The sequence below is a fragment of the Tenrec ecaudatus genome, chromosome 2, assembly GCF_050624435.1.
Source record: "Tenrec ecaudatus isolate mTenEca1 chromosome 2, mTenEca1.hap1, whole genome shotgun sequence".
NCBI lineage: Eukaryota > Metazoa > Chordata > Mammalia > Afrosoricida > Tenrecidae > Tenrec > Tenrec ecaudatus.
Genome location: NC_134531.1, coordinates 149,997,308 through 150,022,581, shown reverse-complemented (window position 1 = coordinate 150,022,581; position 25,274 = coordinate 149,997,308). Strand labels below are relative to the sequence as shown.

The following is a 25,274-nucleotide window of genomic DNA, read 5'->3' as shown; positions in this document are numbered from 1 at the left end:
AGTCCTTAGGAAAAATTACATCTTCAAGGGAAATTTTTATTTTCCAGGTTGAAGAAGAGATTTGTCAAGCAAAAAACAAACAAACAAACCAACCTCTGAAGAGGTCATTTCTGATTGAGCATGAGTGAAAAAAAAAACAAACCCCCCCCAAAACAAAAACAGATCCTCAATCTAACAGGAAGGAGCCTCCTCCCTCCTCAATCCCAAGCCAACCATAGAGGAGCAAATCCCTACATTCCAAAGAATGACAGAGATAAATCACATAAAATCAGAGCTGTCTGTTCGGGGTAGAAGCCATTGGCAAAAAAATCAATAACATGTGATGGTAAAATCATTCAAAATGTCATTATTACTTATCTAATGCTCATTCATTGTGTGATTCATATAATCTCAATAAATTAGCACTATGCACCAAATTAATCACATACCCAGTGAGATTTCAAGGTTTTTAAATATTCCAAGAACAGGCAGGCATGCCTATCCAAGCAGTTGTAGGTTTAAGGTGGGGCAGCACATACCTCTATAGCGGAACTTCTTCTTCCTCCTCACCCATAATGCAAAGACCCCATTCTCTGACTTTGGGTAGGAAGCTGGTGGGAAAGGTGAGTGGTACAGCCTCAGGAAGCTCTCTGTACAGGAAAAATATATACCCGGACTGAGGGAATCTAACCCACTGTCATTGCGTCAATTCCTGTGCACAGCCATCGTCTGTAGTGTTTCGGAGGCTATAAATCTTAATGGGAGCAGATAGCCTCAACTTTCTACTATGGAGTAGCTGGTAGGTTTGAACAGGTAACCTTGTGGTCAGCGATCCAACACTTACTGACAGTACCACCAGGGCTGAGGGAATCGAACACGTGAAAGGATGGTGACTGAAGGGAAACCCTCCAAAATGATACGAATTGTCATTTACAGTGTTAAGCATGTAAGCGAGATGACTACAGGTGATCTCACTTAATCTTCACAACTCTCCAAAAAGGATGATTATTCTGCTTTGCAGATTAGAATACTGAGGTAGGTATACTGAGATAGTTACAATAACTTGCCTCCTTCCTCTCTATACAATGCTCCCAACATCTGATATATTGCTCCACTGATACAGAGAACAACAATAAAGCACAGCTGCTGTTAGTTCTAGTACATGACAACCTCATGTGTGTCAAAGCAATTTGCACTTTGTTGGGTTTTCAATAGCTGATTTTGGGAAACATCAGCGGGCCTTTTTTCTGGGGTGACTTTGGGTGGACTTCCAATCTTCCAGTGAGTAGCCAAGCACTAACTCTACCATAAAATAAACAAAACAAAACAAAAACCTACTGCCAAGAAGTCACCTCTGACTCAAACCCTATCGAGGGATTCCCAGGCGGTAACTCTTTATGGGAGCAGATAACCTCAACTTTCTCTCATGGGGTAGCTAATGGGTTTGAACTGCTGACCATGAGGTTAGCAGTCCAACACTTATTTGGCAGTGGCCCCTGTGGGCCACCATACAATAGATAGTAATCTTATTTTCCTCCATATAGTTACATGGAATATGAAACTGTTGATTTTTGAAAATTAGATCTGCAGTACTCAGAACAATGCCTGACACATAGTAGGTGTTCAATTCATATTTGCTGAATGAGTGTTGACTAAATATGCAGAACAGAAGTAAAATCTTAGAGCTCTCTCTCAAGGCAGGTTTCACCCACCAGCAGCTGAATTAAACTCAGCAGGAGCCAAAACGCTTTCCGCAGAGAAACAACTCTGGCTGGACACAGGCCTTGTTTATCCTCAGAATTCCAGGGACTGATCTCTTAGAGTTCACTGGCCATGGAGATGGGAGAAGATGGTGCGTTCTGGCAGACTCCGACGACATCTGGCAGGCACACATCATTTAGGACACCAGAAACAACTTGGAAATAAAGGCCTGTGGCTGTTCAAAAGGAGGGACGAGAAAAAAAATCGCTTCTTTATGGGGCACTGAGTAGCTGGTTACTTTTTAGGGGTGGGGACCAAGTTTGCGCTCTTCCATTTGTCACCCTCCATCCTCCGAACCTTTCAAATGTTACGGAGAAGGCATTGACCTGTTTGTTTTTATTTGGGGGAGGTCTGTGCTATGGTGTCTTAGATCGCTGCTGAGAGATTTCTGCCTTCGGGCTCAGCATGTATCTATTTCCTCTTTAAAAATCATTATCATCCAGAGAGGAGCTAGTCCAAAGCCAGCTGTGTTGGCCCAGGTGGGAGGAGAAAGTACCTTACTTTTGTAGGTCTAGGTAAGAACTCGTGAGCAACTTCCCCGTGGGGCAGGCCAGCCCTGTGTGTTCCCGCCAGAGTGGGTGGGGGAAGGCTCAGCCCGGCCACGCTGGTGCCGGGGTTGAAACCGAGGGTTCCTGCTTTGGCAATGCTTCGTGAACTGTCTTTTTTTGCTGCCTCAGCCATTAGCGATGGGTTTTGTTTTGCTTCTTAGAATCTAAGTTATGAGTCATTTTCTTTCAAAGAGGCTGAAGACTGAGAGGCTCAGCTCCACAGTGTCCTGCCCCATAGCAAGAACCGTCCATACCTTTCTACCTCACCCAGGCAGTTTGAGGCCAAACCCAAGGCATATATTTGTTCATGACTCAGGGGTCACAGACCCAGGTCTTATGTCAGCTGACTGTTGCGGCATAAAAGGCACCCCAAACTCAGTGGCTTAAAACAACCACAATGAATTGCTTACCGTGGGCTGGCCTGGTCTGACTCATGTGGCTGCATTCAACTGGCTGGTCAGCCAGGGGTTGAACGTCACTGGGTAACAGGGTCTCTTCCGCTATTGGTCTTTGGCCTTAAGGAGGCTACGCTGGTTTTCTTATCTAGGCACTTGGGTTCCCAGGCCGAAGCTTGAAGTCACACAGTGTTACTGAACATCACATTCTACTTGTCAAAGCCAGTAGTAAGGCAGCAGTGAGTTCAGACCAAGAACTATTCCTCTTCAAGAGAAGAGCTACAAAAATTCTATGGCCAAATGTAAAGTCCCAGAGGTCTATAACAAGGCAATATCAAGCTAGTGAAGAAGCCTAGTTGTTGAGAGGTGATAAAGGCTGGAGAGCATCTGTTACCAAGTAACATGTGAGTTTCCTGTGGCCTTTATCACCCACCGTATCACCTTTCCAGAAAAGTTAGATATCTGCATTTTATGTGAAGTCGCCTAATTTTTCATTTTTATTCAGGTTGTGGGTGTTGGGAATATATAGCAAAATATATACCAATTCAACACTTCTAATGCACTACTTCATGACATAGACTACCTTCTTTGAGTTCCGTCACTTCTTACCCTACTATTCTGAGCTGGTCCTTCCCCAGGAACACAAGTTCACTGCCCCCTAAGGTCCTAGCTAATCTTTAAGATGTTGTTGCCAAGTTATCCTCTACAGACAGATCTTAAAAGAACATAATGCTCAAGACAGACATTTTTAACTAGTTAAGTCAAGTTAATGGTTGGTTTTAAGAAGACTTCAGGGTTAGCTTTTGCTTGTTTCAGGTTTAAAAGGTTACCTCAGGACAACAGTGTTTAAGACTTCTTACAATCTTCATGGCTCTAGGAAGTGTGGAGTTCATGAGAATTTGAAATTCTGTTCGGCATTTCTGCCACGTGGCCCACCTCGATCAAGACTCTTCTATAGAATATTAAGAGGTTCAAGAATGGTAGCAGGACATCATCCAGTTCTGGTCTTATGAGATAATTACTAACACATTCCATATCTTCCTCCCATTCCTGACACTCCTTCCTTTGCTGAACCGTGCAGATGGAGACCAACTGCTGTGCTTGGGATGGCTGTGTGTAAACGTTTAAGACCCCAAGCACTCTGTGATGAACTAAGAGGAAGAGCAAAAGCACTAAACACATTATTAGGCCAATTTACTGGGATGACCCGTAAAGCATGACTGCAAACCTCAAAATCAGGAAACCAAATTCCAGGAGCTTGTTGGTTGTAAATAAGTAGCCTCCACAGCTACTCTTTTCTGTTCTTTGATTTTGGTCGTTGGTATAAATATATCTATGACACAACTTTTTGCAGATGTGTAACTTATCAATAACAATTACAATAATCATCTGTGCAATTGTATCTTTAATTAATACATTTTCATTATGTAAATGCAACCCCCTCCAGTTTCCTCCTTCCCTGGTAATCACTCCCATACGTCGTTCTCCATACATCTGTCTTTATATAAGTGAGGCCATAAAATATTTGACCTTTTGATTTGATTCATTTTGATAATTTGCTTGATTTACTTCATTCAGCATAATGTCTTCCAGCTCTATTCAGATGGCAGCATGCATCAAGGCTTCATGTCCCCTGAGTGGTCATTCCACTGCAAGTAAGTACCACATTTTATGGTACATCCATTGATGGGCACTTAAGTTGTTTCTACCTTTTGACTATTGGGAATAGTGATGCAACGAACATTGTCCGACTCTCTATTTAAGGCTTTGAGTAGACACCCAGGAGTGGAATTGCTGCTTCATGTGGCAGTTCTACTTTTGGGGTCTTTTGAGGCACCGCTGCATTGTTTGCCACAATGGTTGTGTTATTTTGCATTCTTAGAATGGTTTTCAATTTTTGTAGATCCTCACAAACATTTAAAAAATTTTGTTGTTTTAGTTCCAAAGCTTAGCTTTCCTAGACCAAACTCACTGCCATCATGTCAATTCTGACTCATGACAATCCTTTAGGACTGGGTGGAAAGGCCTCTGTGAGTTTCTGAGACTCTGTGGGAGGAAAAAACCCATCTTTCTCTCGGGAAGCTGGCTGGAAGTTTTGAACTGCTGACTTTGTGGTTAGCACCTCAACTCGTAACCACTATGCCATCAGGGCTCCTGAGCTATCTTACTGGGGATGAAATGGCATCCCACTGTGATTCCCCCTACTGTGATTATTATTGCTTTTTGCCTCCCTCTGATGGTTCACGGGGCCATGGTGCTGAGCATCTCTTCCTGTGATTGGTGGTCATTCGGATATCCTCTTTGATGAAATGCCAATTAAAGTCCTTTGCCCAGTTTGCAATTCGGTTATTGTCTCTTTGTTATTAGCCTGCCAGAATCATATACATATTTTTTGTTTATTGGATTCTTGTTGGATATATGGTTTCCAAAGAAATTCTGCCAGTCTGCAGCGTGTCATTTCTTTTTTTTTTTTTTTGGTAAAGTCTTTTGATGAACAAAAGTTGAAAATTTTTACGATGTATGATTTATTATTTATGTCAGTTTTTGCTTGTTATTACATCAGATAATCCACTTTTAAAAGCTAGGCCTGTCAATGTTACCTCTGCTTGTTCTTCTAAACATTGTTGTATGGTTTTGGTTTTACACATTTAGGTTATTAATCCATTTTGAATTGCTTTTGTCTATGGTACAAGGCACAGATATGTTTCATTTTTTTAAATGTGGAAATCCATTTGTCCCAGCACCATTTTTAACACAGATTCTTCAATGCCCTTTAAATAGACTTAGCATACACGTTAGTTAAAATTTATAGCTGTTTAGATTTCTGAACACTTCATTTTATTCCATTGGTGTGCATGGCTATTGTTATACGCAGACAAAGTTGTGTGGTTACTGCAGCAGCACACTGTGCTTTACATCAGGAAATGTGTCTTCCTACTTCATTCCATTCTTTGCACATTGCTTGAGCTACTCAAGGCCTCCTGACACTCTATGTAAAGTTGAAGACTAGCTTTGTTATTTCTGTAAAGCAGACAATTAGATTGTTTCCTTGGAATTATGCTGAGTCCGTAGATTGCTTTGGGAAGTTACTGACATCTGAAGAAATACGAAGTCTTCCAATCCGTGAACATGGAGCATCTTCCCACTGACCCGAGCCTTCTTCAGCAGTGTTTGTAGTTTCACTGTGCACATGCTTCATGTTCCGACTTGGACTTAGTCCTGGGGATTTTATTCTCAGATGGAACAGCGTCCCTGATTTCTCGTTCAGATTTCTCATTGCTGAAGTATAGAAACCCAATTAAACATTTGATTGTTGACCTTGAACCCTGAAAGTGTTAAGTTCCACTGTAAGATCTGGGAGTTTGCATGTAGATTCTGTGGAATTTTCCATATTTAGGATATCATACACAAATAGCATTACTTCTACTTCATGATTCGGTTGCCTTGATGGTGGCGTTTTTTGTTTAAAATCTGGATCTCTTTTATTTTTTGTGCTTGTCTTATTGCTCTAGCTAAGACTTCTAATAGAGCATTAAATAAAATGAGTTAGAATGGGCACCCTTGTCCCGTTCCTGATATCAAGGGAAAGCCTTTTATCTTTCTCCATGGAGTGCACTGTGGGCTGTTGGCTTTTCATAGAAGGCCCAAATCGTTTTAAAGAGTTCCCCTCTAGGTCAACCTTCTTTAGGGTTTTCAATAAGAAAGGGCACTGAGTTTTATCAATGATCGTGTAGATCTTTTCCTTTGTTCTATTAATATGGTGCATTATATTGATCGAGTTTTCTCACGTCGAACCATCCTTGCATTCCTAGGATTACGTTATACTTGAACATGAAGCCTTTTGAATCTGCAATATTGGTTCAATTTCTTTTTTGGAAGTAGAGATTGAGGGAGAGACTGGAGCCCTTCTGCCAGTATCCTTTCCCTTCTGTTCAACAAGTGCATCTACAGGCTATATTTATCAATTCTGATGACCTCAGCCTTTCTCACAGCCCCACTATCCTAGAATGGTCTGAACCCACTCATAAATGTTACCCCTTCCCACCTCACCCTTGATTACCTACCTTACCTTTCCCAATACTTCTACATGGTATACGTAGTCAGCAGATATTCGGATCATATTTGTTGAACTTTAAAGGAAAGTACTTATGAACTGCAAACGCTATTTAGCATTGACTTAGTCCACGTGTCTCCTTAACCAGATATTAAGCTCTGGAGAGAGACAAGGGTTTACCTCAGGTAACTTACCACAAGCCTGGGGATAAACTGGGGCACGCAGGGCGTGAATTTAGGCTAGGAATCGGACTTTCTTCCTAGCTTACCCACCATGCTTTGATCTTCAGGCGAGATGACTACTCCAAAAGTTCTAGCTGAGGAACGGGCAAAGATCTCAGCCCAGAAGCCTTGTCTTGCAGTGGTGGAATAGTGGCAACTCTAGTTGTGGTACCTGATCTAGCGTTAAGCCCAAGCAAACAGGAAGGCCAGGAACTCCTTGAAGAGTTGGGAAAGAATGACCAACGACCTAGAAAAATCAGTCATCTCAGGTGTCAAAGTAAAGGAACGACAGACGTGGTTCTTTGGTTGTGATTTCCATTGGTTATAGTGATTGGCTAGTCATTAGGGGGGAAAAAGTGGGGAAACTGAATAAAATATAAAGGAGAAATGGCGATTTCCTGTTGACGGACTGTCCGCATCATGCAAAATTAATTAATAAACAGACAGTAAACCCAGGTGGGTGGTAGACGTACCTTTGTGTTCTGCTTCCATTTGCATCACTAATTATTTCCACTGAAGGAGCTCTGCACACTTCAAACAGGGAAGAATGAAGGTTGAGATCCAAGTGGTCTGGGTTGGTTGTAACTGAGCCCAGTTACCATCAGTTTCTTGAAATTAGTTTAGAGAATTTCTGTGACCTCTGTTTGCCAAGACTGCCTATACTCCTTTTTTAAAAAAATACTTTTATTGGGGACTCTTACATCTCTCATCACAAGCTATATATTCCTCCAGTGTGTCAAGCACATTTGCACATATGCCGCTATCATCATTTTTGAAGCATTATCTTCCCAGTTAAGCCCGAGACTGCCTATCCTCTTGCCCATGGTCCGCCAAGGCAAATTAAAGGCAGAAAAGTCTGAGGAGCAACAACTTACTTTAGGTTTAAGAAATGATCTATGAACTTGGTGCAGGGATTACGGGGGCTGTGACAGTGGCATTGCTTCCACATCACTAACAGTCCTCCTTCACAGCCACACTCAGTGCTCCAGCAAAGACCACTCGGCTTGGAGGGACACCATTCTTGTTGCAAACACAACCATACTTCTACCTTTAACCTTCCTCGATGGCAAACAAATGGAAGTGTCCCTGGTATCATTCTTCCTTCCCCAGGATAGCCCCCCAAATCTGTACCAGATAAGCAAAAAAACCCCTCGACACAGTGAAGCAGAAGAGTAAACTCAGTATTTTATAAAAAAAACAAATCACATTAAAAAAAAAACCCCAAAACAAAACCAAGTCACATCTAGGCACTGATAAAATAGAAAACAAGCCAGCTTCCCTCCTACCCACCGTTTAAGACCTGTATTAAAAGATGTCACCTTTTCCCACTTAGCTGCCTAGGCAACCCCTTTGAACATACTGTACTCCACAGTAGCTCAAGGGGCTCAAAGCTACCAGCTGCTGAAAATACAGTCTAGGAGAGCATGCACCTAAGGAGGTGCCCCTAGGCAAACCTAGTCCTGGGAACCAGAAGACACTCACTGCCCATATGCCAAGCAAGTCAGCGTGTGCGCCATTCTTGAGGCATTGGCCCACCTCTTGGTAAGAAAACACATGATCAGAATAATTAAACTCCCTGAAGGGCAAGGGAGGATGTACAGTTCCTAACCAATCAGCCAAGGACTGCTTTTCTCAGTGAAAGGTTTCGTCCTCCGTTGCAGTGGCACTGGGGGATAAACCAAAGGCAAGCTCCCCGCCCTGCGTCGAGCTGACGCGCAGCAACGGCAGCTCTGCTCCCGGGCCAGGGGCTGGCGTCTGGAGGAGAATGGGGCCTTGCCTTCCCCCTGGCAGCAGCTCACGGGTTGCTAGCCAATTACATAATCAACTATACCACCAGGACTTCCACTCGACTTTTCAGGACCTCTTAAATCCATTTTAGAGTCAGCTTTAGTCTTTTAGTCATGCATTCTCCTTAGAGGGCACAGGTGGGTACGTGCTTGGTTGAGAACTGCAAAGGTTGGTGGTGCCTGGCGATCTGTTCCCCAGAAGTCACAGCCTGGCAAACGTCTTGGAGCAGAGCTACTCCAGATACGCGGGGAAATGACTGTGGCGACAACCACCAGCACGAATGTCTCCCAGCCTAAGGCAACATGGCTGGGCCCAGTGTGCAGGTCTGCAAACACCACGGAAAGCGAAAACTGAAGGGAGCGGGCCTGCCAGCACAGCTCAAAATGGGTCGGAGAACTTCTGTGGCAGACTGGTGTTGGACTCTACCTCGAGGGCCCCACTCACATGCACCACTTGTGCCGAGGGCAGTCTGGGCTGGACCCTGAACTGTTTTCATCGGAGAAAGTCAGTCGGTCCTTTTTCCTGAACCTTATGCAACTGTGGTCCGAGAGCCCAGCTGTTCTGGCCACGGCCTCACAGTCTTCCCGTGAGGGCGCTAGCTGACTAGATGTACGGGGCGGTCTGAAGAACGGTGCCACAAGCACAAAGGGCCATCTCTGGCCCGTGGAGTGGCTCTAGTTTATCTGAGGGCCTGGACAAGCAGCCTTGAAGCTGGCTGCATTGGCTGTGGGCCCACGGCATGAGAATGGAACCAGTGCTCGTCTTGTTCCTGGTCTCCTAGGAGACCACGGCCATGCTGAGGTTTGAGAACGTAGGACTCGAAGGACTGCTGGGGATTCTTCTTTCTGGCAGTGGACACAGGGAGCGTGAAACATTTCCAACATAGCCACGGAGGAGAAGTGCAACAAGGTGAATGAGGGAGATGGACTCGGCTCCTGACCTACAGAGCCACTACGTGTCCCTGGACGTCTGTCAGACGACAAGAAACACTCTGCGTGCCCAGCAGCCAGTCCAGGCCATAGCTGTCACCGAAGCCGACCCAGCAAAATGGTGAATAAAAAAAAATCATCGAAGCTAAGAAGCAATGTGCTAAGAATAACAATTTCCCTTAAAAGCATGATGATGGATGTTCAACAAACCTATGACAAACTAGCCACGCTCTAAGTTTGAGGAGGTTTAAATCACATTCACCGGACAACAGTTCAAACTCAGAGAGGGCCAGAGAGGAAATTCTGGGCAGAGTGGTCGACCAAGGCCCCAGTGTGGCAGCAACTGGGCTCCATGCTTACAGAGAGTTGGGCCGAGTGGGTTTGGCCACATCCAGGTCTGGGTCGCTGGAGTTCATGTTCGGCTGCAGGCTGCTGCTGGAATTAAGGATGCTGTTGGCATTGGATGAGATGACAGATTCCAAACTGGAGTTGATGATGCTGTTCCTTTGTTCCTCTGTGGGCACAGAAATGGCATACGGCTCATATTAATACTAGCATTATTCCATAGCTACAGTCTGATCAGATGAATACTATATGTATCAGCAGGGAGTTTGGATTGAGACCTCTGGTCTCAGTGAAGCTAACTAAGAAAAGGGGACAGAAAAGTATAGGAATCAAAAGTAGGGACAATTCTAAGGGATTGTAGACTACTCATGAATCTTTAGTCAAACCCCTTCCTCGTCTGGATGGGGCAGACCCCACCTTGAGTATGAGCCCCTTTCCCCTAAGGGCACAACACCATCAACTGTGTCATGTTGACTAGCAAATGACCAGAGCACAGAGCCCTTGTGACTCCCACACATTCGACCACATGTCTGTGACTTTCGTGATACTCATCTTTGAATCTAAAATTCCTGGCTTAAATATTGCCCTACTCCAGTAGGCCATTTTCCTCCAATTTTATTGCACCTTGATGTAGAATACCTGTTATCTGGCCATCACTTCTTCATGGTGCAGCCAGTCCAAATTCCTGATCCAAGAAAAAAACAAAAAAAAACCACCCAAACAAACCACTGTTCTGTGTAGCCTCTAGGTCCACAGAATAAATCTGAAGTAGGTAGCTGACAAGGCTGTGCATTTCTTAAAAAGAATACCAATTCCATGGTCTGAATAGACATATCAATGCTTGGAGAAAATGGCTAAGCCCGGAAGGGGAAACCCTGAGATTTCTTCAAGAAGCCTCCACAGACTGGTTGTGTGGCTTTAGACGATATCCACGGCACTCTTCTAGGTTAACCCATGTGGACAAGGAGGAGAAAGATACCTGCCTTGCGTAGCTACAGAGCTGTCAAGAAGGACCAAGGAAGGGCCCATGCAGCAGGAGGAGGGTGCTTTGTGAACTCTGGAACACTCAAAGAAAATAACTTTCTGAATCTCCCCACCGCCCATCTTTACAAACTTGAAACCATACTTTGGAAAAACATACTGAGGAGGAGGATGTTGCTAAACGGCACAGGCACCATTGCTGGAGCAAATTATTATGAGCATGCAGTGCCATCCTCACCCCACACTCATTGCAGACAGACCACACTGACCCCAACGGACACTTCTGACAATCAACATACTCATCAAGAAACACACGCTCTGGGCTTCCATAGGGAAGTCATATAATTCTCTCTTTGTACCTTTCTGAAGTGAACCAGGGCTATACTATATCCCTAAGATGATACAGTTTAGAGGTTGGTATTTGAACTCAAGTCTCTTTAAGCCATCAAAGGGGCAATGTCATGCAAAAATGCTTTCCCTCTGCACTAGTCATGTCTATAAAAATAAATGAGGTCTATGAAATGATGCTAAGGTGCACACATACATACACACAATCCCTCTCATGTCCTGGAAAATCTTTAATGCACTGGTTAAAGCCTCATGGAGGAATTTTAAAACTCCCGTGGCTGTTGGTAGAAACTGGGCTTCAAGTATACTTTGCAAAAAATAGATGATAAATTGATTTCTGCAATTTAGAACTAGTCATATTTCAAGAGCTTAAATTTAAACAGAAACAACAACAAAGAAAGAGAAACATATGAAGACTAACTGCTTGTAAATGGGAACTTGCTATGGGAAAAAAAAAACAAGTCTGCAGTGATATAATCCGGTCCCCTCTCTAAAGAGAATTCTACTTATCAGTATAAGGACCATTATCCTCTGCACAGAATTGTCTCATTAAGATTCCTGAATTGTCAGGGGCTCGAGATCACCATATAAAGAAGAGCATGAAGAGGACTATTCTCGGAGGTATGATTAGAGACTTTTCAACTTCACCTAAGAGGAAGGAAACATTCTCTGAACACTCGTCTGAAACTATGAAGACCACGCTTGCAAGGCACCCTTCCTACATTCCTAGGCACTGGATGAATATAGTGAATATTTCTCTTGGGCTTAGTGAGTATTTCTCTTGGGCTTATGTTTACTTGTTCATGAAGAGCTATGAGTCTATAAACTTAAGAAACCACCACCACCCTGCTTTGCCAAAAGTGGATTGTGACGACAGGGTTGAGGAGAGGCCCCATCGAGTCCGTTCTGACTCATGGCAAACCAGCATGTACTGGAATGAAACACTGCCAGTCCGATGTTAGCTTCCTTTACAATTATTGTGTTTAAACTTATTGCGCTATCCTGGCTGTGTATCTTTCCAGAAAATTTTGTTTGTTCTTCTGGCAGTCCCTGGGTCTATTCAATAGCCTTCCCCAACGCCGCCATGAAAACGCACGGATTCTTTTTCGGTCTTCCTTATTCCTTCTTTCCTTATTCAAGCATATTTATTCACTGCCATCAAGTTGATGTCGAGTCACAGACCCTCTCGGACAGAGTCGAACTGCCCTTGTGGATTTTTGAGACTGTGAATCTGTATAGGAGTGGAAACCTCTTCTTTTCCCTGCAGAGTGGCTGGTGGGTTTGAACTGCTTATCTGGTGGCTACCAGCCCAATGCGTAACCCAGTTCACCACCAGAGAGCCTGTCAAGTGTATTAGTCTTTTTAATCCTCAGTTTTCATTCATCCATGACTATTTATTGAGGGCCTTTTCAGGACCAAGCATGGTCTCTGTACAGCCAACAGACCCCAGACTAATTCAATTGGCATTGACCAACTGTGAACTGCAATGTTTCAACAAACCGATCACTCGCTAATCTGTGTCCAAACAAAGTGGTAAAACTGCTGCTACCTGGCTAACTGACTGGGAGAGATCTATATTTGTGCCCAGGCAAACAAAGGCAAGCCAACAGTATATGAAGATAATCAAACAGTATTATAAAATATCACATACAAGTAAAATTTTGGTGAAGATAATTCAAAAACAGTTGCAGCAGTGAATTGACAGGGAGCTTGCCAGAAATTCAAGCTGGATTCGAGACCTTGAAACCAGCGACAGCAATGTAGATGTCAGGTGGAGCGCGGCTGCAGGCAGAGAAGACCAGAACGATGTCTATTTGGGCTTGATTGAGTATGCAAAGGCATTTGACTGCGTGGATCATTAAAAAAAACTATGAAAAATATTTCAAATGGAACTTTCATAACATTTCATTGTGCTCATGTGGAACCTGTACACAGACCAAGAGGCAGTTTGTTCAAACAGAAGGGACTGAATCATACCCAGGAAAGGTTGGCGTTGGGATGGTTTCCTTTTGTTGTACTTACGTAATCCAATCTGTGTGCTGGACTACATGAAGAAACACGTGCTATCAGGACTGGGGGGGGAGGGTGATTAACAACCTGCGGGTGTACAAGTGACATAAGCTTGCTTGCTGAATTCGAGGAGGACCTGACGCATTTGCTGATCAAAATCAAAGACTGCAGCCTTCGGTATGGATTGCAACTCAATTTAAAGAAAAACGGAATCCTTATAACTGGACCAACGGCGAACATTATGATAAACAGAGACAAGATACAAGTTGTCAAGGATTGCATTTTACTTGGATCCACACTGCTCGTGGAAGGTGCATTCAAGAACTCACGCGCTGTGTAACATTGGGCAAATCTGCTGCGTAAGAACTCTTTAAAGTATTAAAGCACAGAGGTACGGCATGGGGTTTTCAAGAATTAATGCATTTTAATTACGGTGCTACCAAAGAATATTGAAAGTACCACAACTGTCAGAACCAGAATGAAGTCCGTTTGGGAAGAAGTACGGCCAGAATGCTCCTTAGAACAAAAGATGGTGCGACCTTGTCTCACCCACTTTGGACATTTAACTGGGGGCATCAGTCCCTGGCATGGACACCATGCATGATAAAGCAGGAAGCCATTGTAAAACGAGGAAGGCCCTCCATGAGATGGACGACTGAGTGGCCGCAGCAATGGCGGGAGCCTAACAGCTGTGGGAATGATGATGGTTTGGCAGTCTCTTGTTCACAGCATCACTATGAGTTGCGACAGGCTCAATGGCACCAACCAATAATAGTAAAAGCACCCCCAGCATCACACTAATCCGCTGGTATTTTATCCAAAATACACTAGGACAGTTAGCACCTATTTATTTGATTACATCTATCTTACTTTCTCAACAGCCTAACAGCAACCTATGTTTGGATATTTTGAAGGCAAAACTTGGAAACTACAATGAAGAAATTCTATAAGGCTTTTCTTAAGAAAACATAAGACATGTCGAAAATGTTTTGGAAATGATGATGGCAACATATGTTCAAATATGCTTGATACAATTGATGTATATAATGTTGTAAGAGATACCAATAAAATTATTTTTTAAAAGAAAAGAAAATATCAAAATCTTGGAGCATATTACAAAGGTATGACTCTGAAAATAGGATTGAGGCACGAGGTTTTGAGAAGACATTTCTTGTTACCGTGTCATGTAGACTGGCCGTCTTCCTGAGCTCATAAGGAGGGTGCAGCACGTAGGACATGACATTAGTCTGAGATGGACCTCGCTGAGAAAACGGTTAGGAGAGGGAAAAGAGGATCATCTCTGGACTGGGAAAGCCCAAAGAAGAAAACAGGGGCTAAATCCAAATTGAGCTTTAGGATTTCTAAAGCCATCCCAGGTATTTGTTGACTGGATGCATTCTAATTCTTATAATAGAGGCACTATTTTAGAGATTTTATTCTATCGACACCTCTAGGACCTTTTCATATATGACCCAACCGAGAAACAAACAAGGAGGGCAACCACACAAGCAAAGATCAGAGAAAGAAGCTATCTGCCCAGGAAGAAAATCATTCGTCCTGATTCAGAGTTTCGTAGCCAAAAGAGCCTACCTAACGCACATCCTACAAGATAGACTTTTAAATTACTCTCCCTCGATGCAGCACATGACAAGGACAGCGATAAACCTGGCGCTCTCTGCCTTTAAGACTACTAGTTTCCTTTGGCATCTTGTTGTTACTTGCTATCCAATCAATTCTGAATCATGTCTGACGTGAAACCTCAGATAATAAAATTGAGAACATCTCAGTGGAAACATTTAAGCTGCTGCTGAAATCCAGACAATCCTAACTGCGGGTGAGTAAGAAGGTGAAGATTGTTTTAGAGATGGGCTGGCAAATGAAAAAAAAATCAACAGCACATCAAATGTTCAGTGGTTACGACACTCTGTACCGAGACCAATTCTACAGCATTTGGAAGGAGTTAAGGAATAAAGGGGAACATGATTCGATGATGTCATTCAAATTAGGAGGATTTTTGATCAAGTGGGCAAATGAATATTTGCTTCTAACAAAACAATATGAGAACAGGCAGCCTAAGAGATGTTGTTCTTATTATTTTAAATTAAAAATTGACTGAATTATTCAGTTAACAGAGCCCGCCTTCTTCAAGCTGTTGATGAGTCCATCCCCAATCTGTAGTTCTCACTAGAAGGTATAAGAAGGATGATGGAAATTACGTCACTGAAGAAAAAAAATGTATAGTCTAACTGACTTCAAAAGGAAAAAAAAGCACCATAAAGCAGCTATGAGTTAAAAATCAACAAGATCCTAGAGGACCATTTAAATAATAAACACGGGAAGAATGTCCAGAACTTTGGAATATTTTTGAACTCCTTGAATTCCAGAATAAACACTCATCTTCCACATCCAATTTGTCATTAAGAATCCCTCTTCATTTTGTCACCTCAAGCAGGAATCCAGAAACAAGGGCGTATGACAGTAAAGGAAATACCTCAGTAAGTATCAACAGGCCTGGTGATGCACTGGGTGATCTCAGGAACCTACGATCCATGGGCAGTGACAAACTGGAGGTGGAGCTGGTCCTGAAGGAGGCGAGTTATTCCAGGGCAAGGGTCACGTTAGGAGCTGGTGTGGACACAAGAAGACATCAAGCATCTGACCTGTGAGGCCAGGTCAACCCAAACAATCTTGGGGTCTAGCTCAGGTGCTGGACACAGGCGCACCCCTGAATGGCTGTGAAATGAATAATGCAATATGAAAATGTATGCTGCTAAGATGGAAGGGGCAGTTTGTGTGACGGACTGAATTTTTCAGGCGCTCCACACAGAGACCACCCAAGGTCCTTGAAACCCACATGCTGGGGCTGAAGTGGGCACAGTCTTTGTTTTGGGTACAAATTGGGCATGGAAAAACATGAGTACACAACCAAATAGCTGCAACTAAAAAAAGAAAGCTACCGCGTAATTTTGGTAAAATTGTTCTTGTTCTGAGGGTTGCCATGGGAACCTGGGAGCTAAGCGATTTCATTTTCCGTGTTTACTAAATGATGTCGGCTCACTCTAATGACAAACCCATCACACAGGAGAAGCGGCCTCTCTGTGTATCACAGAACCCAGAGCTGAGGCCAGAGAAGCACACACAGAGCCAAGCCAAAGTCCCAGGTCTTGACAGGCCTGAGCATGCCTGGGCCATTGATGACACTGAGCCAGAGGGCAGCTACGACACAAAGACCTTCAAGTTCATGGTGAGGTCTCCCACTGTGTACAGAAGCCTTTCAGAAGACAGACTAGCCTCTCATTTTCCATGATATCTGAGAGCCGAGGTCCAAAGAGGGGAGACAAGCCTTCTTTCCCAGCAGCTCCGGATGCCTCCCAGAGCCCAAAGGAGGGAGCTCTCTCGCACAGGAAGCAAAGCAGGAAGTTTCCCAGGGACAGCGCATTTCACTTGGAGCAGCAAGGCAAAGCAAAGTAACTGGAGGTTTCCCAGGCTGTGGTAAGGAAAGAGGTGCACTTTCTCCTTATTAAGGTTTTGCAATGAAGTCTGCGATACATCATCTTGACAGGATAGCATGATAATAGGACGGCAGCTTAATGAATTTTGCAATAAAAATGACGAGTGTACAGCAGCCTCTGAGTACCAACCCCAAGAAGCAGCGAAGTACATCGGAAGCTTGTGATCAGATCCAGTGAAGCAATTCTCCCATCTCATTTTGTTTTCCTTCACTGTCATCTTCTGCTAAAGGGAAAACGCCAGAGCACACTGAAATCTGAGGTGGTCTGATTTCCTGATCGCCCAGTCGCAGTCCCTAACATAAAAATAATCTTGAAAAGCAGTGTGGGCAACGTGCTGACACAAAACACTAAATAGTGTGGTTGATAGGAAAATCCTGGCCATTCTGATGTTCTGGCCATAGCCGGTAATACAAAATACGAAAACTTCTGGCACGTTCTCTTCAGTCAAGCAACCATTGATTTGGGTCCAGTGTAGACAGACAGACTTATCCTCTCTCGGAGATGCTCTTAAAAGCTATGTTCTTTGCACAGGGAAAAAATGCAAATACAACTGGAGTTCACGGTGGCATGGGCACATCATCGCGCTGGTCTGATACACAGGAATGGGACCTGGCTGCACAAGGGGAAGAGGCCCTGACACAGCATTGTTTCAAAATCCGAAACGTGGGGGCGCCTCTAGTTAATGGCTGATCATCAGATTTGCCACTATTCACCGCAGTCCTCTCCTCTATCTGAGAACCTAGATTTGAAGAGAGACAGTCTGCCATTGATCTATGATGCTCCAATACAGTCCATATTCTCTACTGCTGGTTTACAAGAAGAAAATTATTTATGTACTTATTTTCATCCCAGGACTCTTCCCAAAGTGGGGTTGAGATGATGATGTTGTTCTTGGGTGCTGTCGAGTCTTTTCTGACTCATGACAACCTGGTGGACAACAGAATGCACCATCCTGATAAGTACTGCAGCTGTTGAGCCCATGGTTCTCCCCCGGTGCCAGTCTATCCCATCGTCTCACTGCCCCTCTCCTTGACTAGATAGGGTATCTTTTGCTAAGGGCTGGTCTCTCCCGATAACACATCGCAAGTACTTGAGAGGAAGTCTCACTACTCTTGCTACCAAGGGTCATTCTGATTGTATTTCTTCTAAGAGAGATTTATCTGTCTTTTTTGTTTTGTTTTGTTTTGTTTTTTTTTTGGTAGGGGGAAGTCCATGGTACTTTTACTATTCTTCACTGGCACCATAATTTAAATTCCTCTTTCATCTTCCTTACTCAAAGTTCAACTTTCACACGCATATGAGGTGACTGAAAATACTGTGGCTTGGGTTAGGTGCACCTTGGTCCCAGAAATAATACTGTGCTTGCCTGATGCAGCAATTTACCAACCAGCAACGTCTCCTGTGATCTCCTGAGTGCCTTGGGTTTGAGATGGTGGATAAAACATGTAATTAGGGCATTCAGTTTCCAATCAATGAAAAATAAGTCCACATGAAAGGAATGCACATTCCCCTCCATTTCAAAGAGAACAGAAAAGCATGTGCATGTGCACACAACTGTCACGTGAGACCCAGCATCCAGCTGTGTAAACTGCCAGGCAGTTTCTCACTCACAGGAGTGCAAACATTTGCCTGGTTTCTTTGAACAAGGTAGGATCACATCACACCTAATGTTGAGCTGCTTGCTTTGCACACGGAACAAGAATGCCATAGAAAGGGGCTTATAATATGCTTCTTTTCATGTAACGATCTCTGCGGATTTTCCCCCTGCCATCAGCTATCTGCAGCATCATTTTTCAATGGCCACACCAACACTGTGGGTTTCAGTCACGCGTGGGAACCACACAGAATTAAACCAACAGCCACATTGCGCCTTCTGCAGCCTGTGTGAGAACAGAAACCTAAGGGGATAAACATGCCTTTGCTAAAACAAACAGTTGTGTCCAGAGCACCCAGGATCTGAGAAAAGGCACGGACTGCAGTGTAGACAGCTCAGCGACCTGCATTATGTAAGCCTTTGAATAGCATGAGTTCCCAGTTAATTTTCAACAAGGAAGATACACATCGAGAAGTATAAAAGCGGAATTCTCTGTTTCTCTGGGCCTGGGAGAGGGTCCAGGATGAATCAACGACACTAACAGAGTTCCCCGGAGCTGGAATCCCCAGTGAGTTCACACGATCCAGGCAAAACAACGCCTAAGCATCCATGCCCACCCCACCAACACTGTGCCACTATGCCAGGCTGAGGATGGACGGGCACAAAAGCATCAAAGACGGATCTCTCTGGGGCCTGGAGGCTCCACATCACTCTCACATCCGGGCCTCTCCTTTGGAATCTGTAGACCAGAGGAGACTATTTTCTTGGTGAATTGTGAGCTACGACGGTAGGCTGATAATCATCCTAATTGCAGCCTGTGTTCTAAGCCCAAGGTCATGCACTTTACCTACATTAGCCCACCTACTCATGGCCATACCTCTGTCCCAAACCAAACTCACTGCCTCCTGAGACAAGTATGCGTTTGTGTCTGTGCCTTTCATGTGCCTCTCGGCTGGCCGATACATCTGTGTGGGCGTGTGGAAATTAACCAGTCATCTCCTTTGCTACCGTTCATCTGGCAACAGCTGAAAAACCTTGTTCTGTGTGGTCAGAGGCGGTCACGAATAAGGACAATTGCCTTGGCCCAGCACAGTAAAGCTCCCATGGAACCCAACTTGTTCTCTGCCTAGCTGGTGCTAGATTTGCAGGGAGGCTGTCATGTGGCTGCAGCCTGCTGGTAAGCATATTGAGAAGCCAATTCAATATGGTGCAAATGCCCCATAGCAGCCCTGGAAATAGGAGAGATGGTTTTTTATTGCTTTTGTTGCTCTTGTGGCACAGTGGTTATGCGTTGGACTGCTAACCTCAAAGTCCACAGTTCGAAACCACCAGCTGCTCTGTGGGAAAATGATGGGGTTTTCTACTCCTTTGAAGGGACAGTTGCATCCTTTCCTAAAGGGCCACTATAAGTCAGCACTGAGTGGATGGCAGTGAGTTCTTGAGTGTTTTTTGTTTTTCCCAAGTGGCTCAGTCTGTCTAGGTTTTCTCAATGTATCACAAGAACCAACAGAGGTGACCTTTAGGGGACAACATGGCGTTGGGAAGCAAGAACACCTGGAGACAAATTCCTTTTTGCCATGTGTCACCTGTGTGGTTGCACTGCCTCTCTCTTGCCTCAGTTATGTTGTCTTTAAAACGTGGCGGGTTTACAGGCTGCATCATACAAGCCATTTCCAACAGAGCGCATCTGCTCTAGAACCATCCCACAGCTGCACGACCAGATTGTGACTGGCTCATAATGTAGGCTTTCAAGTAAGACAGGCTAGGCTCAAGTCTATTGCTTTCCTGAGGTGTGACCTCGAGTACTTTATTGCTTCGCAATTTCATTTTCTGATAACTGTAAAACAGGGAATTTCTTACGTCATATAGTTGTGAAGGGTAAAGGAGATGTGCCTAATTCAAGAAACCATTAAGTAAATTATAAAGCCATATATCTTAAACAGGTACAGAAAAACAAACAAACAAGTAATTTTTATGGAAAAATGTTTCCCAAGTTCACTTTAAAAGCTTATCTTCCCCTATCCGGAGTCTCCCTTCCCAACCTTCTCCGCTGTCTCTCCCCCAGGGAGGAGGTCACATGTGGATCCTTGTAATAGGGCAAGATATGACAAAATAACGATGTATAAATTACCAAGGGCACATGAGGGAGGGAGGTGCGGGAAGGGAGGGGAAAAAAAAAAAAGAGGACATGATGCAAAGGGCTTAAGTGGAGAGCAAATGCTTTGAGAATGATTGGGGCAGGGAATGTATGGATGTGCTTTATACAATTGATGTATGTATATGTATGGATTGTGATAAGAGTTGTATGAGTCCCTAATAAAATGTAAAAAAGAGGAGAAAAAAAAAGAAAATGATTAGGGCAAAGAATGTACAGATGTGCTTTATACAATTGATGTATGTATATGTATGGACTGTGATAAGAGTTGTATGAGCCCTAATAAATTGTTTTAAAAAATGCAACAACAACAAAAAAAGCTTATCTTCCCATAGTCTTCTCTTTAGGTCTAGAAGAGCTATCTCTGGCCAGTTACAGAAATCCTCTCTTCTCCATTGACATTGTTAAGCCTCATAGGCTACCCGACTGTCCTTTGGGTTAAACTTTCATTTTCTTTAGTATCTTTCTTAAAACTTTCAGAGGAAATTCCTTGGCCAGTCACAGACTACATTGATACCTAGTCTTCTCTTCACTGAAATAGTCAGTGGCTTGCTAATGATTTGCGTCCATCATGATGCATCTCAACCCCACATTTTCCCATTATTTCCTTTGTCCTTTTTTCCAAAGGTCCATGTCTCAGCAGTCACTCCCATGTCATTTGCAGTCCCAAGTCCACTGCACATTGACTGTTATGAGTCACCTGCTACCTTCTAGAGCAGTGGTTCTCAACCTTCCTAATGCCGCGACCCTTTAATACAGTTCCTTATGCTGTGGTGACCCCAGCCATAAAACTATCTTCCTTGCTACATTATAACAGTCATTTTGCTACTGTTATGAATCAGGAAACTCCTGTGAAAGGGTCTTTCGACCCCCAAAGGGGTTGCGACCCACAGGTTGAGAACCGCTGTTCTAAAGAAACACAAGCCCAAACTATCAGAGTGCTTGAGAAGTCACTTAGCCCTTCTCATCCCAGGAGATCTTAATGCTAGCAATACCTTTATGAAAAAGTAGAAAACTACCTGAAGGCGCATGGGCACACAACTGGCCCATCTGAACCGAAGGAGAAACTCCTTTTGGCATGTAGTCACTCATGCATGCACACCAATTAATAGGCCAGACATTACTGTGAGCCTCAAGTTGCAGGAACCGAGAATGGAGCTGTGGAACTTCCAAGGTCACCTCAGACGCTTCCTCTGGGGAAACGGGAGACAGGTGGCAAACTGAGGCCCTGCAGAGTGGCATGGCTTGCCTCCGGGGGAAAAAAAACAGGCTCTAACACGTGTACCCCACAGAGGCGCTGCCCAGAGGTGACACGGGAAGGGAGAACAAGCCGAGCAGACACAACCCACTGGAACCCCTCCGCAGCAAGCTCTCGAGTGAGCTGTCGACGGAGCTTCGGACTCCTTCGCACCTCCCTGTGGGATTTCAGCGAGTCCTGACCAATGGAATGCAGAGAAAATATTACACTGCGTGGCTATCAGTGAGGAGAAGAGAATACAATTAATTCGTAAGACTTCACTCAGATAGACATATGAGGAGATTCAGTTTTGAAAATTATTAAGTTTGGAAGTAAAAGGAATGTTTGTGTGGTATACTTTGGACATGTTGCAGGAGAGGCCTGATCATGGCAAAGGCCATCATGCTTCTACATGGCAAGTAGAGAGAAAGCCCCTCAGAAAGACGGGTTAACAGAAGGGCTACAACCCTCGGCTCGACTATACCATGCACTCTAAGGAAGGCACCCTGCCAACTATGGTTTCCTTCTGTTGTACACAGGCTCCCTGCAACTGGAACTGACGACAGCATCTACAACCAACAACGTGAGTGCATTCTAACACCTCCTGTGACCAGTGCATAGCTAGAGAGATGTTCTCACTACTCTTAGTCTCCTTGGGAAGCCTTCAAACAGGTGCAGTCAGAACAGGCACGTCCAAGGGGGTCTGCCGGCCCAGTTCAGTTCCAGGCACAGAGGTCAGCCGACAAGGTTATGGAGCATATTTTTGGATTCCAAAAGGATAATCATGATAGATTTTTCTCGAAGGACACAGGACAATCACAAGAGCGTATTATGACACGTTTAAAGAAAATGGGAAACCGCATTGGTGAGAAAAAGGGCAGGCAGGTGGAAATTTGTTTTTTTCCTTCATGAATATGCAGCTGGCTCATTCTTCAAGCTCAAGATAAGCTAGGGGAATTTTACTGGGAAACTTTACCCAATCTACCTCATGACCCTCCCCTGACCTTTCACATGTCTTTTTGTTCTCTAAACTCAAAGGACATTGGAACGGAATCTGATGTGAGCCTTTCCAAGATATAAAGCCATCCATTCGATATGGCATAAATCCAAGCACGCAGAATCCCTTTGGAGATGCTTAGAGATGGAACCCCCACACGCAGTGTAGAGACCCTCGTGGAGAATATGCTGAGAAACGATGACTCCACACGCTGCTATCTTTGTTTAATAAAGGTGCCTTTGATAGTTGGCGATATTTCCCCCCTCACAAACACTCACAATTAAAGCACACAATGCATTTCATCCATATCGCTCTAAAAACCCACACCAAACTCGCGGCATCCAGTCCATGCTGACACATAGTGACCCCTGTGGGGTTCTGAGACTACAGTGTTTATGGGAGTAGCCAGGTCAGTCTTTCTCCTGAAGAAATGCTGTCTCTATAGAGACATATATGATGCTCAATGAAAATGTGTTGCTGTTTCCCTGAGAACAGGAGACAAGTTAAGCACAAACCAAACCAAAGTTGTGATCAAGTCAATTCAGACTCACAGAGACGGGACAGGCCAGGGTAGACCTGCCCCTGGAGGTCGCTCTGCGGGAGCAGAAAGGCCACTATTTCTCCTGCGGAGCAGCTGGTGGATTTGCAGTGCTAACCTTGCAGTTAGCAGCCCCACGTGGACCCGAATGAGTCACCAAGGCTCCTTGGAAATAGTTAAACATCCCACAAATATTCTAGCATATGGAGATTCCAGGGCTGTTTCCAGAGAGGACGTTTCCCAGAGCATTTCCTTAACTCTAAGAGGAAAGATATAGCTCCCTGGAGTCTATCCCTCAGCCTCCCGGGCCTCCGTCTGCAGGCAGTGATGCCCTAGCTTGCTCTGATGTTCAGGCAGGTCTGCTCTCTCATGCCTGTCCCCTTCCTCCTCTGCCTCGTGGGACAAAACTCATCTGGGGCAAGATCTAATTGATTTTCTCCTGCTCGCCATGTACTTTCTTACCCACTTCCCCAATGAGCTGTAGAGCCTGTTCCGAAGCCGCTTCTGTCTCAGCCTTAACACAAACCTGTCACTATTTTCAGCTTTGAGGAATTTCCTCATGAGGCCTAAGCTGTCCTCATCTGCATAGAACATTGCTCAGTACAAGACATGAAGTGACCATGGCTGTCCTGGAAACCCTACAAGCACATCTGCCTGTAACCTGATGCATTGTTCAGAGGAAGTGGGCAAGGCTCCTCCTCTTCCAAGTATTCCCGGATATACTCAGAGGTACACATGTAGCTCAGAGCAGTGGCTCAAGCTAGATACGTAACAGGACCATCAGAAGGGAAACTCCACCCAAATCAGCACACCACCACCCAGGCCAAGCCAAATTCATTGCCGTCTAGTTGAAACTGACTCGAAGCAACCCTACAGGACAGGGCAGTACAGCCCTGCAGGGGCCCAGGCTGTAAAGCTGCTTCAGAGAGCAGGCAGTCGCATCCTTTCCCTGCAGAGCAGGTTAAGCTGCTCACCTTCTGGTTAGCAGTGAAGTGCTTTAGCTACTATACAGACAGGGCTCCTTCTTAGAAGAAAAGCCAGTCACAGGATGAGGACAAAAAAGCCCTAACACGGTGCATGTAATTTGACCTAGAAATTATTCATTACAAAGTAGACAACAGCACTTTACTCATATTATTTTTTAAAAAACAGCAGCAGCAGCAACCCTAACGGTGCTCAATGTATTGTTGCCAGTAGGTGCTGTTTAGCTGGTTCCACCTCACAGGGTACCGGGGGACAGCACGCAGCACAGTCTCCGCTTGCACTTGAAGCGCCTCAACTTCCGGTAATACAGCAGCTAGACAATGCTATGCTGCCATCCAAAAGGTTTCACTCAGCAATCTGTTTCCAGACGTCTACTTCCGGGTCATTCTTCCTAGGCTGTTCTTAGTATGGAAGCACAATGGAAACCTGCCAAACCAGGGTTTACTCGGATGGTATTCAACATCCCACTGGTGGAGCTTCCAGCATCAGGGCAACATGCAAGACACCACAGTACAAGAAAGGAACAGACAGACCACGGTGTGACTGTATTATGCTGCCTTCAAAAAATAACAATAACAAGTAGTCCTGGGGGAGCAGTGCTTAAAGCATTAACATGGTAAGCCAAAGGTTGGTGGTTCAAACCTACCAACGACTCTGCAGAAGAAAGACCTGGCTGTCTGTTTCTGTTTAGAGATCTACAGCCTGGGAAATGGTTCTGCTCTGTCCTGCAGACTGCTATGTGTCTGCAATGCCTGCAAGCCAGTGGGGCGTCGGAGTTTATAATGCCTTTGAAGGTACCAGTGTTCTGGAGCCAGAGGGAGGCTCCTCCTCAGGTCTATGGAAGGATCATTTTGTTTAAAATACGTGGGATCAAAAGGCCATCTCTTTTTTTCTTTTT

At 44.4% G+C, this 25,274-nt stretch overlaps 1 protein-coding gene across 3 annotated transcripts in view; it reads right to left on the bottom strand.

Moving 5' to 3' along the window:
* ARHGAP26 (Rho GTPase activating protein 26) overlaps positions 1-25,274 on the bottom strand; it is a 522,575-nt gene that overhangs the window by 81,957 nt on the left and 415,344 nt on the right. For 2 of the 3 annotated variants that reach the window (XM_075541756.1, XM_075541758.1), the window contains exon 20: positions 10,036-10,189. In XM_075541756.1, the coding sequence (XP_075397871.1) occupies positions 10,036-10,189 (154 nt within the window). Of the gene's footprint in view, positions 1-518; positions 630-10,035; positions 10,190-25,274 lie in introns of all 3 variants that reach the window. The other variant, XM_075541757.1, reaches the window with a different exon arrangement.